Source organism: Pungitius pungitius, chromosome 6 (assembly GCF_949316345.1).
Source record: "Pungitius pungitius chromosome 6, fPunPun2.1, whole genome shotgun sequence".
Classification (NCBI taxonomy): Eukaryota; Metazoa; Chordata; class Actinopteri; order Perciformes; family Gasterosteidae; genus Pungitius; species Pungitius pungitius.
Window position 1 is genome coordinate 7,519,594 of NC_084905.1, and position 14,673 is coordinate 7,534,266.

At 44.8% G+C, this 14,673-nt stretch overlaps 1 protein-coding gene across 7 annotated transcripts in view; it reads right to left on the reverse strand.

The window, feature by feature from the left end:
• Positions 1-1,081: 1,081 nt before the first annotated feature.
• akap13 (A-kinase anchoring protein 13) overlaps positions 1,082-14,673 on the reverse strand; it is a 60,612-nt gene continuing 47,020 nt past the window's right edge. For 5 of the 7 annotated variants that reach the window (XM_037452176.2, XM_037452185.2, XM_037452182.2 and 2 more), the window contains 26 exons: positions 13,732-13,888; positions 12,633-12,700; positions 12,474-12,531; positions 12,210-12,384; positions 11,688-11,794; positions 10,849-10,995; positions 10,652-10,761; positions 10,387-10,530; positions 9,725-9,850; positions 9,512-9,629; positions 9,297-9,417; positions 8,803-8,933; positions 8,641-8,717; positions 8,491-8,557; positions 8,261-8,375; positions 7,682-7,764; positions 7,197-7,388; positions 6,949-7,104; positions 6,693-6,763; positions 5,647-5,691; positions 5,095-5,145; positions 4,806-5,000; positions 4,409-4,690; positions 3,575-3,694; positions 3,259-3,472; positions 1,082-2,387 (listed from right to left, as the gene is read on the reverse strand). In XM_037452176.2, coding sequence (XP_037308073.2) covers positions 2,329-2,387; positions 3,259-3,472; positions 3,575-3,694; positions 4,409-4,690; positions 4,806-5,000; positions 5,095-5,145; positions 5,647-5,691; positions 6,693-6,763; positions 6,949-7,104; positions 7,197-7,388; positions 7,682-7,764; positions 8,261-8,375; positions 8,491-8,557; positions 8,641-8,717; positions 8,803-8,933; positions 9,297-9,417; positions 9,512-9,629; positions 9,725-9,850; positions 10,387-10,530; positions 10,652-10,761; positions 10,849-10,995; positions 11,688-11,794; positions 12,210-12,384; positions 12,474-12,531; positions 12,633-12,700; positions 13,732-13,888 — 3,189 coding nt within the window. In that variant the 3' untranslated portion in view covers positions 1,082-2,328. The remainder of the gene's footprint in view (positions 2,388-3,258; positions 3,473-3,574; positions 3,695-4,408; positions 4,691-4,805; positions 5,001-5,094; positions 5,146-5,646; positions 5,692-6,692; positions 6,764-6,948; positions 7,105-7,196; positions 7,389-7,681; positions 7,765-8,260; positions 8,376-8,490; positions 8,558-8,640; positions 8,718-8,802; positions 8,934-9,296; positions 9,418-9,511; positions 9,630-9,724; positions 9,851-10,386; positions 10,531-10,651; positions 10,762-10,848; positions 10,996-11,687; positions 11,795-12,209; positions 12,385-12,473; positions 12,532-12,632; positions 12,701-13,731; positions 13,889-14,673) is intronic. The other 2 variants (XM_037452177.2, XM_037452179.2) reach the window with 2 other exon arrangements.

The following is a 14,673-nucleotide window of genomic DNA, read 5'->3' on the forward strand; positions in this document are numbered from 1 at the left end:
AGTTCAATAGTAATTAGGGACATTCTGATTCAACAGATCGGACACAAAAAGATAAATAAATTAACAGGGATGGCATTTCCCTTCTTTTGTGTTTTTTGGTTTATTTCCGTTCATCTACTACATTCGGACTAGAATCCAAATTAGGTGATTATTTTATTAACATACATCAAAGGAATATTTGTGTGTTTTTTAAAATATTTTCTGTCAGTGAAAAGCAGGAAAAAAAAAATGCTTCTGGCCAGGACACAGTGTGAAGAGGCTGGTCCTGCTTAAAAGCTTCTGTTACATGATTCAACATGTAAACTGAGCCATGTTTAGGCTCGCAGGGAGGCCCTCTAGTTCTTACTTAACTCTCTTTAAAATGACGTTAGCATTAAAGTTCAAAAGCTTTTTTCGCCAGCCAAAGACAGGTCGACGTTAGCTAGAGAGCTAAAGAAGCGTGTCGTTCAGAGTTCGTTTCAGGCAGTGACGGTTAGAGCTTCACAGTGTCGGGTGAAACCTCTGTAGACACAGAAGGACCAGTTAATGCATAGATTAAAAAAAATAATCCCCCCCCCCCTCCCCCTCTTTTTAAAGGACAAAAGAGCGCATATATTTTCTTCTTTAGGGAGCAGATCTGTAAAAAAAAAATGTAACGGGTCACTAGTTTGAATATTTTTAACGCTGTTTGGTGCCGAAGAAATACCGTGATCATTTTGTATTTATTGGTATTTCATTAGAATTTGCACAAATAGAAATCCATATTTTCTTCTCGAGTCTCCAAAGGTTTGCTTTGCCCTTGGATCTGTACAGTATCTGTTCTTTTGAGAGAAACTATTTATAGTTATCCACATTTCACTCAAAGTCCAAAGCATTTCAAAAATATTTGAGGTTTTCACATTTCAGTGTCAATTAAATACTGAGTAAATTTACTCAGAATTGTTCATCCAAAAATAAAAGTCTGGGATAAACCAGGCTTTTAGTTTGTACTGTGGATTATCGAATAATGGCTGTGTGTGAGGAAACGGCCAAATGATCAAAACAAAAAAGTGCAGTAAATATTCTAGACGTTAAAGGTAGCGACAAAGTACTCAGTACTCTCTTCTTCCTCTTAGTTTCAAAATATAAGTCCTTATCAAGAAAATAAGAAGCTCACGCCAACTGGACTCTGAAACAAGTTTAAATGTGTAAAGACGGTTGTGTTGAACTCCAATAAACTCATGACGAATGGAAGTGGAATCATGAAACCGAGGGTGTAAAAAATAAAAGAGTTAAGGTCAGAGCCTTCATTTGATGTGATGTTAACCCTTCCACATTATTTACCAAGTAGAATGTAATACCACTGATTGTCTCTCTTTTGAAGACAAAATTAGTATTGTCTTTCTTTCTACAGAGGGGCCAACAAATGCAATATCAGTAATGCAATTATCCAAATTGATTTAAATCGACATGGATGTTCAAGTCATTCTGCTGATGAAGTATTCCGTCCTTCCCGAATGGTTTCTGACGAATACTCAATTCAACTTGTGCTCCAAGTTACAAAAAGATGCAAAAAACAGTTCCTGGGTCTCTGTGTATTCACAATACATTGAGAATGCAGATTGGTTTGGATATAAATGCAGCTAGTTTGTTACAGATCAGTCTAGCACCAAATTACTCAAACCAAATTCTGATTAGAAGGGGAAATGGCAGGCCGTTAAAATGAAATAAAGTGCATGTTTAAAATCGGTGTATTCCTGATCCTGTTGAGCTGCAGGTGAGTTGCACTGCTGTGATTGTCACACTAAAAAGGCATTTAAGGATTGATGACAGATTTCTTTAGCTTGGCGACCATTTCTGAGCGTTGGTTCCGTCCATCAGACGGAGACTAGATCAGAAACTTAAGGCACTAAAAGTCTTTGGTGCTCATCCTTCTCTCTGGTGGCTGACGTGTCAATCAATAGCATCTGGAAGCCTGCGCTTTGGGTTCTGCACCCACTCAGGGTCGATAGCTGCTGGAAGCCGGAGGGAGGGACACACGGCGCATTAGCAGCGTGTGAAATACTCACAGAGGGTTGAAAGAAATGGCACTTGTTGCTTTGTGTTGAAGCTACAGTTTGGATTCTGGAGGAGATTTGAGGGTTCTCCCTGCAGCCAGGAGAAATCAAAAACAGCTTTTCCTCTTGTTCGGTCCTCCTTGGCATCTTTTACTGATGAAACGTAGGAGGGGGGGGGTGTATTTGTTGATTGACCTGGGGACTCACGGAGGAGGTGAGTGCTCGTGTTAGTTGGACTGCCATCCTTTAAGTGGGGACAGTGCCCAGAGGCATATGCAGTCTGCATTGCTTCACATGTAAGCTGTCCCCGTCCTCAGCAGAAGAAGATGTCCCCGTCGTTCTGAGGATCCAACATCACTCCAGCTGTGCTTTCTAAAAGGACAGGAACACACAGGTCAGAATGGGGCTCAGCAACACTATTTGTACTTAAACATTACTCTTTTTTTTTTAAACAAAACAATAAAAACCTATTCTTCAGTGAGCTTTAGGACGGACTCGTAGGGGGATTGGTTTTGCTTTTGAACGGGAGTCCAGCTAATACCCCCATGTTTCTAGGCTAACAATCTCTTTGCCTGGTTGGAAAGCCCTCTGAGGCCACTTTGTGGTTTGAGCTGTACAAAATAATGAATTGCCTTTATGGAGGACTGAAAGTTCAAGAACATTAACCTCTTTACAGGAACTTTCATGCCTCAGAATATACATTAAAGTACTCATAAAAAATTATGCCGTCCTCCAATCAGAGGGTTGTTGGTTTGATCCCAGGCCCGGCAAACCTGCATGTCAATGTGTCCTTGGGCGAGACACTTAATCCCAGCATTGCTCGTCTAGCTGAGACTACAGTGTGTGAATGTTAGTTACTGATGGGCAGGTGCCACTGTGTATGGTAGGTCCTGTCATTAGTGTATGAATGGGTGAGTGATGTCATGTAGTGTTAAAGCGCTTTGAGTGGTCAGAAGACTAGAAAAGTGCTGTACAAGTCCATTCACAACAGAAGGCAACAGTAAATGAGGATATTTCTCCAAAGCAAACATTGTGTAGCATGAAGAGGCAGTGAGAATAGATCATGAAAATTCTGATGGAGGCTGTCAATTATGACAAATGTCATACTTTTGTTTAGATTGGTCTAAAATGATAATTTCTTCCCATTATGTTTAACTTAACAGAAGAAGCAAATAGATTCTTTCTTCACATGAAGACATATTCCCAGGTGATGAAACAGCAAGATGGAGCTTGTTCATGTCACCTGTCTGTTCTCCTTTGCCCTTCTTCTTCCTCTTGTCCTTCTTCTCCTTGGGTTTGGTCAGCTGAAGCAGTCTGCTGGGGAGCTGAGACTCCTTCTCTGCTCCCTGAGTCTTGGAAGAGGACGACGAGGAAAAGGGGTTGAAGTTTTTCTTCATCCTCTTGGATCCAATGCGGAGGAAAGGTTCTTTGGTCGGGGCGGAGGTTGAGAGCTCCACCTGTGACACATTCAGAAAAAAAGGAAAGTTCTTTTTACTTGTTATGGGACTTTTAAATGGAAACAAACCCTCCTTGGAATTTCTTCTGCAATTCATTTTTACCACTTTCGGCTTTTCTGTTGCCTCCTTGGGTTCAAGATCCAGAGACCCGGAGCTGTGGAACCTTACGGACTCCTCGGAGGTGGTGGAGGGAGTCCGCTGGTACAGATGATGCTGCTCCGACTGTAAATAGAGACACCAGACACATGGTCACTCACGCACCATGATCCACCTTTACCCAGCAGTGACACCCTGAAGGGAACTGCTGTCTTTATATTATGTCTTATGGTTATGCTATCACTGACTATTCTATTGCTGATGATACAATGATCCATTTTCCTCCTCTGTTCAAGCACAACCTCTTGAATCTGTAGGTCTCATTCTTTCATTAGATTTTCTTGCTGTATTAAGTATCATTGCATTATCTTGTTATTTTTGTTTTCAACTGCTTGTATGGTACAATTGTCATAGAGGACCTCGTTTAAAACCAGATAGCCCACATCTCAAGGGGCAGTTCTAGCTACACAACATCCTAATGTTGTGGAATAGAGAAGTGCTAGTGTGCTTCCTTCCCGGCTAACAGGTACCACCAGTACACATCGATGAAGCAGGACCAGCTGCAACCCGCTGAACAGGAAGTTAGTCTAGAGCCAGGAGCGAGGCCGGGACAACTGTCAGGTGAGGGGGGCGGGACTTGGAAAGCCAAAATGACGTGTTTGGGATTCCCATAAATGAAATGGTTTTTTTACTAATGGTAGCTTTAAAATCATGTTTGATCATATACGGTCACACGGTCATCTGTGTGGGTGGAGGTGTGGACCGACTCCAACAATTAGCTAACAGTTATTTTCATTACTGGATTGGGCATGGAGAGAAAAAGCCCCCAGGGACTCTGACCTTGTCTTTCTTCATGGCCTCAAGTCTCTCAGTGTCTTTCTTCAAAGCCTCCTTGTCTCTATCCAGCCTCCTCTGCACCTCCCTGAGCCTCTCCAGCTCCACCTGGTACTCCTCTTTCCGCCTCCGGAGCGTCTCCCATTCCTCCATCACCTCCCGACGCCTCATTTGGGTTTGGTCCTCGTCTGCCCTTAGCTTCTCCTCCCGCTCTGCCAGACACCTGTCCTTCAGCTCCCACGCCTTCTCTCTCCTCCTCTTTTCCTCCTGGTGTGCAGCTTGCTGTTTCTGCAACAAACAAAAGAACAAGTACTCCTTCAAATAAATACAATTAAACAAAGCAATGCCGCCAAATCTCTTCAATGACCAAAAATCTATGTGGGAAGCGGCAGTGAAAGTGAACCTGCAGGGTGGCCGCCTCCTGCCGCTGTCTCTCCAGACTCCTGTGTTTCTCCTGCTCGATGAGGGAGGAGGGGCGGGACGAGGAAGACGACGAGAGCGAGGACGACGAAGAGTGTCTGGAGGAATTGGCGGTGAGCCGCTCGCTCAGCGTCTGCCGCTGGTCCTCGATGAACGAGTCCTGCTGCACCACCACGGCCTTTGGGCAGGAGAGGAATTAGCACGCCGTGTGTGTGTGTGTGTGTGTGTGTGTGTGTGTAGTAGCCTTTTTAATGAAGTTGTGTGACTGGTACCTGCAGTGAGATCAGCAGGCTGTGAAGATGTGTCACACTGTGCTCCACCTGCTGGAGTCACAAAGCGTTAAATTAAAGCATTGCCATGCAGACAGGAAGTGAGCGTTTAAATCACTAGAAGAGCAATCATAAAGCAGCATATTACACCTTTCAGCATAATATTCAAAGAGTAATACCTTTGCTAACTTAGCACTTTTGTATGTAAGAGAAAGCGTGTTCTATCCTGTGCCATTTTGGAAAAACAGCACATTATTCTGGAGGCGGATATAACACTATGCATCTGCTAATACACAAACCGTTGAATCTATTTCAACGAACCCTTGTGAGAAAAGGAAACAGTGTCACATCTTCCAGTAATTGTAGTTCATCTGGCTCTCTGCAGGGAATGGACACGTTTTGTGTGCCAGCAAGTTTTAGCTTCCTGACTCCTGTTGACCAGGTAGAGCGAGTGGCTTCTCACTGCGGACGCTATAAGCTAGTTGCCACACTTCGTGAATTGCTTCGTAGCATGCACAGAGGCTGAAAGGGTGCTTCTGGTTACAGCCTGCCTACCTCATTGTTTCTCTTCAGCAACATCTGGAGGCTGGCAGTGGCTCCCTGAGGCACAAACACACAAATCAATGTTCACATCAAATGTATCATCACACAGCCATACTGTAATGCCAGCCGGCTGTGAGCAGGGAGGTAAGCTAATGGAACATAATAAATTACATTGCAGCGAGCCTGCGAGTAGACACAGCAGTGGCATTAGCTGGATGCTATTTTCAGCATGCAAACACGCTCTCGTGGTACTGTTAATCTGCTGCTGGTTAGCAGGGGAAATGTTAGCATGCTAACACTAGCTAGTTGAAGTCAGACTGAAAGCAGTGTGGATATGTGCCTGCAACCAAAAGGTCTTTTTGAATATTGTCAGGGTCATAATAAAGAGATCATATGTGAGATTTGTCACTTGGGCTAATTGGTTCCGATAATTGGTTATTCATTTAGTTGGTGTTTAAGTAGTGATTTGAGCATGTAAATTGCAATGTAAATGTTGCTGTGAGCTTTTGGACTCCAAGAGTTCCCCAAATCCACCCCAAGAGCCCTTTTGGGGGGTCTCATGGGTAAATTGGTTTTAATTCCACTTGCATTGTCTCTGCTGACAGGCAGGGGTTGATGACTTTGCTTTTGTGAGAATTACAGAAAGGTCCTCACGCATGCGCCGTCGCTTCTTTAATTTTGCACAGCACCACCCCCCACCCTGTCGTACCGTTAAAAAAGCAGTCTTAAATATTGCTCAGCTATGAAACTGATTTTGTCAATACTCAAATGTAAAAAAGAGTCGTTGTAATGTTAATAATGCCATGAATTTGAAATATTGGGGAAACACATCATTGGTGAATCAGATCAAAAAACATAATAACGTAACATTCACATGGTCACTGATGGGAACTATGGGGATTAGCCGCTGGCTCAAAACACTTTCTGCCATTCCTGCTTTGGAAAGTGAACTCAGTGACGTCGACATCCATTTTTAAAAACAGATCTTGGAACAAACTGTTCTCACTGTCTATGAATAATGAATTGTGGAGACGGAAATATACACAACACACACACACCTTCTTCAACACGCTGTCTGACTCAGTCCTACGGAGGTCCAGTGATTCATCCCCTTCTTCCTTTTCTCCATCTAGGGACAGAAAAGAGGTTTTTTTTTTCTCACAGCAGCCCACATGTGAGAGCACCCTGCTGTCATGTTTCACAGGAATTTGAAACTATGTACATCACTGCTGACTCAGGACTGACTGTAGTACACCAGCAACAGCATTTAGGTAACTGCTGACCAAAGGACACATACGAGTGTGTGTGTCTTACTCTTGCTGCTGTTCATCTGGTGACTGTCAAAGCCCCCGAATGTCTCCGCTCTCCTGGGCAGACAGACGGGTCCCACGCTGCCCCCTGCCGGGCTGACTGGAACACTGCACCCGGCTCCACCGACGCCGCTGTTGACTAAGCCGTGCAGGATCTCCACTGGAGGCACACGGGGAATATCAAACACAGTGTCAGGGTTCAACCTCTGGGACACAAGACAGCGCCATGTGACCCCAGAAGACCTTGCTCACCTTCCCTCAGGGCTTCCATCATGATTGGCTCCCCCTTTGTGACGTCGTCGGGTGTGGCCATGAACAACATCCGCTCTCTGACCGGTGGATTGGTATCGTCGGGGGCGGGACTAGAGTCCCCCAGGTCCCTGAAGATGTGGACCTTCTCCTCTAATAAAGAGATGATCTGCTCGTCTTTCCTTCGTAGAAGCTCTGGAACAAAACACAAAAGGCTGTATAAGTGACATGAAAACGAGGGCATCAAACAATCGAATATGAAATGTTTTTAAATCACAGTTGAAAACACATCTATTCAGACAAGCTTTTAATACGTAGCCTCCGACTGGACTGCTATTTTTATTTTTATATATATCTGAGGTTTTAATTACGGTTTTGTGGTTTTAACTGGAAAGCGTCTTATGCACCTTTTGGCTGTTGTAAGGCGCTCTACAAATAAAATTTGATTGATTGATTGATGATGTCACAGGTCAGGGGGGGGGGGTCACCTCGGATCTCCTTTGCTCTGCTCTCCTGCTGCCTCCTGTCCTCTTCTGTCTCACTGGGGACTCCCTCGTCCTCGTCTTTCTCCCTGTAGACACGCAAACACTATGAAGCTCAAATATGACCAGACAAGTTTTATTCTGGGCCAGAAGGAACCGGAGAGCTCATTGAAAGACACTGTGCCACTTACAGAGCGTTAATATGTCCCTGCTGGGAGCATCTTAACAACCTCACAGGTTTGTGAAGCTTTCTGTCTACGTGTAAAACCATGTTTTAAAGGACAATAAAACTTGGGTCATCACTTCTGTTCTTTCAGAAACAACTCTTCTCGCTCACAACGTTACTGGTGTAAACAGTTCACAGTTGACATGCTAACCATATTGGTTTTATTCATTCTGTTCAGTTTGTACACCCATCATGTCAACATTATTGATATAATTAACTTTATTCCACGTATTTTTCACTGAATCTTTTAAACATTTTTCCCAAGACACAAGTGATTCTTTTGCTCGCCTAATGCTATCATACTGAGAGACCCACTGAAAGTCAACACAGAACAAAAAAAGAGTGTTGCGCGTCCTCACATGCAGTGCATGGCGTCCTGTATGATGGCTCTCCACGTGTTACGCTCCTCCTTGCTGCTGGCCAACACCTCCACCATCTCTGGTTTCTCTATTCCAGCTGTGATCAGAAAGAGACCTGCGGGAGAGACGCCACACTCACTCACTCCTCCATTTCCCCTCTGTTCACTGATTCACACCAACTCGATCGCAGGCTTATGTTGTATCAAACCAAGAAGAAGAAGAAGCCTGACCTCGCTCCTCGTTGGCCACTTCTCTGACTATCAGGTTCTGTAAAGAAATGACGGTGGAGCGCTGGTCCTGAGGGCAGAGAGCTCCACATCAGACTGAATCTTCTCTGTGAGAATGTATACACAGAGAAACAAACCGATGGAGGAGCTTACCAATGAGGCAAAGACATATTTCTGGTCTTTTTCTTGAAGAAAGATCAACACGTCCGACAGGAGCATGGCCTGGACGTCTGCAACACAAAAGAGGATGCAACATGCTGAGAGGCCTCTGGTTACCGGGGCCTTCCAGGCTTTCCTCTCGGAGGCGCCGCGTACCTTTGAGTCGCCCAGCTGAGTTCTTCAGCTGCAGCGCTCCGTCGTGCAGAAGCTTCCTCCCTCTGATCAGGTCCTCCTTAGCGAACATCTGGCCGCTTTTCATCCTCATGATGGACTTGCTGTCGGTGCGACTGGAAGATCATAAAAAACAGGCTTGCGATTATCCCCCGCCCACTGTGGACTCAAAGGTATAAGCTGATCCTGCTTCTTTACTTCATACAAAAGAACAAAGATTGCCATAGTATTGGCTGAGTGGAAGAGAGAAACCTGAAAAATAGGAATAAGTAGGAGAATATTTCCTGGCATAATCTGCTCTGGTGGTGATGCAAATCTCAAGTAGACATTTATTTATGGACTTCCTACAACGTCACTTTTGAACGTGAATTGTCAAAAAAAAGAATGAATAAAAGCTGTTGTGGATGTCCACGAGGCAATCAAGGGACGAAAAGAAAGAAGAAATCAAAATGAATGAGTGTCTGTTCTGACTCGCGTACCTGTACACCTCCCTCAGCTTCTGTTTCTTCTCCTGCTCGTTGACCTTGCTGTCCACAGCCTTGATCAGCTCCTTCACGCGGCGCAGAGCTTCACAGACACAGCCATGGTCTTCATCCGAGTCTGTGCGAACAGGAAGCACATGAAGCATGGACAACACAAAGGGCTCGCTGCTCCTCAGACCGACTCTGTTACAGGGCGAGTCCTAGGTCCGTACCTTTAGTGTGCTGCAGTATCCTCTGGATGAGAACGGGATATTTGGTGATCCTCTGGGTGATGAGCAGAATGCATTCTGGGATGCTGAGTCTTCGCACGATGCTGCTGCTCATCGTTCTCTGCATAGACCCAAAGGTGCCCAGAGGTGAGTAAACAGTTAAATCCTGTGCAGGGCGTCACACACGTGTACATGTGTAGAAGAGCGAGTGCCGACCTTGATGAATGCCTGGAAGCGTTTGTCTTTGGCGTGCAGGTCTTTGTAAAGATTGACGGCTTCGTTGTGGCGACTGCAGAACTTCCCGTAAACCTTCTTCATGCGATCAGCGCTGCAGCCTGAAAACTAAGTTTAAAACAATATGACAGATGTCAGATGATTTCTATTCCATTTTGACTTCTTTAAAAATGGAAATTTAAGGACATTACATTTCACAGGAATAGTTATTCATTTATTATCTAGGCTCAAGGATTGGTTCGAGTTGAGCGTCACACCTCACTGCAACCATTTGATATTGTGATATCTTTGATTGCAATGGTATTTGTTCTCAAGTTGCGCCAGAACGGTCTGGGAACTTTATTTATTCATTTATTTTGTGGGGACAATGCACACTAATCCACAGTTGCATTGTGTGTGAGCCAGGGAGGCCAATTTCTATCTGCTGTCCGCTATATAACACAACATGTAACAACTGTGGGGAGAGTTATGTGAATATTAACAAAAACAGGGTAGCGCTGAAACCGTCATCCTACGTCAGTATCAGTCTAGGAGTCAATTTCACAAATGATTAAAACCTGTATGTCTTAATTCCTCTCAGGAAGGGAGCTGGCACCAGCGCAGCATGTGGTCTCCTTCCTGCAGCCTCTCTAAGTCTCGCTCACCTGGTTGAGCAGCACGTCCCCGATGCTGAAGATGAGGAAGTTGTTGTTGTTTTGTCCCTCTGTTGATGAAGCTTTCTTTCTCTCCAGGAGCAGGGTGAGGAAATGTGTGTGCGTGTCCAACATGTCGTCCAAAACAGGGAAAATCTACAGGAGAAAAACTATCAATAGACTGGCTCTCCATGTGTGCATTTTCATGATGCTTTTGTCATTAATATTGCAGATACGCTTGTCCACAGGTGGCACTGCTCTTTGGTACGTCCGTCACCTTGTCCAGAGTTTGAGAGTCGAGCTGCAGCTCTTTCTGAAGACCTTTGTAGTAAACTTCAGACATGATCTTCAGTGTCCTCACATGGTGGAACTCTGTCTGGTACAACTCTGTGGAGAGAGGGGACTCTTATCTCTGTGTGTGGACAAGCTAGGCGCATTGACGCATGATTATGAAGACCATCCTTTTTACGTTACCATAGATGACGTCTTGTTTCTTGATTTCGTCTTTCTTTAACATTTTCAAGAACTTCTTATCCATTGTGCCGCTCCAAGAATCGGCTTCCAGATCTTTAGTGTCGCACTCAAACTCTCCCATCAGCTGGCTGTCCATCATCTCGGTACCTTCGCACACACACAAGGATGAGTCCACATCAGAGACTTTCTGTATATAAAAATGGAAGGCATGAACAGCATGAAATCAAAACATCCTCATCGCCCCCCGGTGGCTGCCTGCAGTACAGGTGATTAACTTCACCCCTTCCAACAGAAAAGAGAAAAAAATTAAAGGAAATATTAATAATGTTTTTTCCAACAGATGTTTCTGTCATTGAAGGATTTTTTTGATGCTGTGAGGATGGGACGGGGCATCATGACAGCTAAGGTATTAAGATATTAACATGGTTCACTGACCATGTCGCTAGTTAGCAACATTTCCCCTCATTTGGAAGAACCATTGGATTGCCAATTGCTTTCATTTGATCATAAATGTATGATTTCTCTATGATCAATACGCTTAGCTGTTACCGCAGCTACCGCAGTGCTAATGCAGCAGCTCGGTGGCTCTCATGTTAGCGAGCTGTGGACAAACTCGACTTGCGATTGGGTGAGGCGGGAGTGCGGGGGCGGGACCTGGATATGCCATGCCCAGCTCCATGATCACACCTTCCCGTCTGTCTCCACATGCAAGAGAGCGGTGCCTTTAACTGCAATATTTTGGATTATACATTGTACAGTGGAAGGAAATGCAGACGCGACATCCACTCATATCCACAGTCAGTTTTTCTACAAGTATTCACAGTGTGGGAGTACGCTACCTTCATCCGTGAGGGACTCAGTCGAGGCATTGACTTTGCCCCCCTTGTGCAGAGAGTCGGTGGACTGGGAAAGAAACTTCAAGCCTTTCAGTGAAACTTCGTCTAACCTACAGAGAACAAAACAGAATTCAATGAATGAGCACACCCAAATAATCTGTCAGGGCAGTTCCACTATAACACAGGCATTCGTATAAGTATCATGATAACATAGAGGGAGATCATGTTTACCATGGTAAATAAATAAACACTTTCAGCTGTGTATGTAGACGCGTGTGTCCATCTTTGTGAGGACCTGTTCTTAGAGCTGAAGAGTGAGGACAATTTGGGCAGTGAGAACACTTTAAGGTCTGCTTGAGGGCTCAGACTTGGCTTTAAGGGGCGGGTCACAATAAGATAAGGTTAAGGTAAGTTTTGGGGTCAGGCCTTTAGGAGTGATGGTTAAGTCTAAAAGCCAGGGAACGCTTTATGGCATTAACTGTCCCACAAAGAGAGGTACAGGGAGGTGTGTATGAGGTTTCTCACCCTGCTATGTTGCTGGTGGAGATGCTCTTTGCCAGGTTGCTGTGTGGATTGAAGAGATTGGGGTGTCTTCGTGGGAAAATCAAAGGGAGCTGGTCGTCAGGGCTGGTTGCTGTGGACCAGCGTTCCCGCGACAATGAGGAAGACGTGGAGGATACAGATGATGCTGAAGATGTGGCTGAACGGGAACATCAAAGTGCACATTCAGGACTCACTATACCAGCAGTCAAGATACACTTTGTATATCTTCAGTATAAAATAGTTTACATTTACTCCTCATGTTCACAGCTGACCCCGGAGCAGCTTCGGGCACCAGCAACTGCTGCTGCAAGCAAACACAGGACATCTTTAGAGGCAGTGTGGAAAACGTGTTTCCTGCTCCAACATGACACCATCACTAGTTGCTCATGTGAGTGTTAGACGTACCTTTGTTTTGCTCTTTGTACAGATGGGCAGACTTTCCCTGCAGCACTTATGTACATGGGCCCCACAGTCTGCAAACATCACATAACCATCATTAGAAACAGGCATTTTTCCACTTTTTGGACGAGTTGATTCAGCGCGTTGAAGGAAAGTGAGAAAAAAAACACATGGCCCATGACACAAGCGGCTCAATGAAGAAACTCTCTCCGTGGACCTGCTGGTACCCAAAGAGCCTCTGAGAAAACATGTTGGCACCAATTCCAGACGCGGTTTATTCGCCGCAGTTCTCCGTGGACCAGCTCATAGGGACTGTCTCCATATAATAAACACACAAACAGGCCAGGACCACAGCGAGTTCATATCTGCCCTGCTGATGGAAACTCGGGGAACCCCAGGGAGCAAAGCCTTTGCTTCAGATAAAAGAGGACGTCCGTGGAGAAAAAAATTGAAAAAAAGTCAGTGATATTTTTGGCATTATTGGGCAAAGATTCCACAATAACCCAACAGTGAGAGAAATCTAGATCCCTGGTCCTCCTCTTGGCTACCGTAAAGCCACATTCATACACACACTCTGCCAACGCTGCTCTAGTAACTATGACAATAACAACACACACAGAGGCCCACTTGAGTGATGCAACAGACTGTAAGACACGAAGAAACGCTGTCATCATACACACAACTTCCTGTGGGTTACTGCTCTTGAGGCCACCACAACTGTGACCATTGTGACACACGCCGTTTGTTCATATGTATGTCTACATCACCTCGAGATGGAGATTGAGATATTCTACACATGACTCGACCCTTTCAAGTGGAGGGTTGTCTAAAGGGAATCTGGCGCTCGGTAAGAAAACAACTTTTTTCCAAAGGCAACGGCAAAATCAACATCATATGAAAGTTGCCTGTAGTAAATGTTATGTTAAGACGCAACGAGGATGAAGAAGGGGACTTTATGTGGTTACTGTCTAGGATAATAACCTTTAGGAGGCTCTCTTCACAAACCCTGATAAGGCAGGTAAAGGGAAACAAGAGAGCCACCCGACTGGGAGACTCCTAAGGAGTAGGAGACAAGGAGGAGAGAAGGAGACGGAGCGAGCCTTACTGCTGCAAAGGAACGTTTCCTTGTTGTTCAGGAGTTTGCTGCAGTGCTGACAGGCCGTGGACGGAGAGGGACTGACTGGGAGGAAGAGGTGACCACTTGCACTCTTCTTTTCTCTCTCTTTACTCTCACGCTCCCGCTCGCCTTTCCGCTCCTTCTCCTGCACACAAGAAAGATGGAAATCAATAAAAAAACATTCTGGTCTACTTTTGTTGTTGAAATAACTCATCCATAATATACATTTTTTTGTCATCAAAATCCTTTCAATTGAAGGGGTTTTCTATTTAATTTCACAGACCTACATTTGTTATATTCCTTGAAATGGTCCAGCGTCTGTGGACTGTAAGAAGTTATTAACCAAGTTGTGGACCTGATGGTGAATACTGACAGGCCGTCTTCTCAGCTCATGAGAGTTAACTTTGGTTGAGTACTATGTCGTATTTTGCTATTACTTCGCTCCACCATCTCACCAGAGATGAGGGTCTTTCCATGTAGACTTTGTTGCTCATCATTCATACCCTCAAGGATAGTTCACTATCGGACTCCCTCAACGCCTTTCTGATGTTAGAATGGAGCAGACTTTGTAACCTTTCATTAAAGTGATTCGTGGGCGCTGTGGTTGGGTCAACTGGGTCCTAACGGTGAGAGACCTGCAAGCATTCTGAACAGGGCTTCAAGCAATGGTCCTTACGCCTTATTGCACCTGTGGCCCACCCTCTGCAGACTTATTAAAAGACACTGTATCTCCTGCGAATCACTGGATTGCTCCATTTTTTATCTTCACCATCATCATCACTGCTGCAGCCTTCTACCAAACACGCATTTAATACTTTTCATTCAACTCCTGGAAACACCCATACACAATGAATCTTTCCCCAATACGACGAGCAGGTCCAAATGAGCTGGCCTTAAGTCCTTTACATGTACCCCAAAAGTCTGACACAC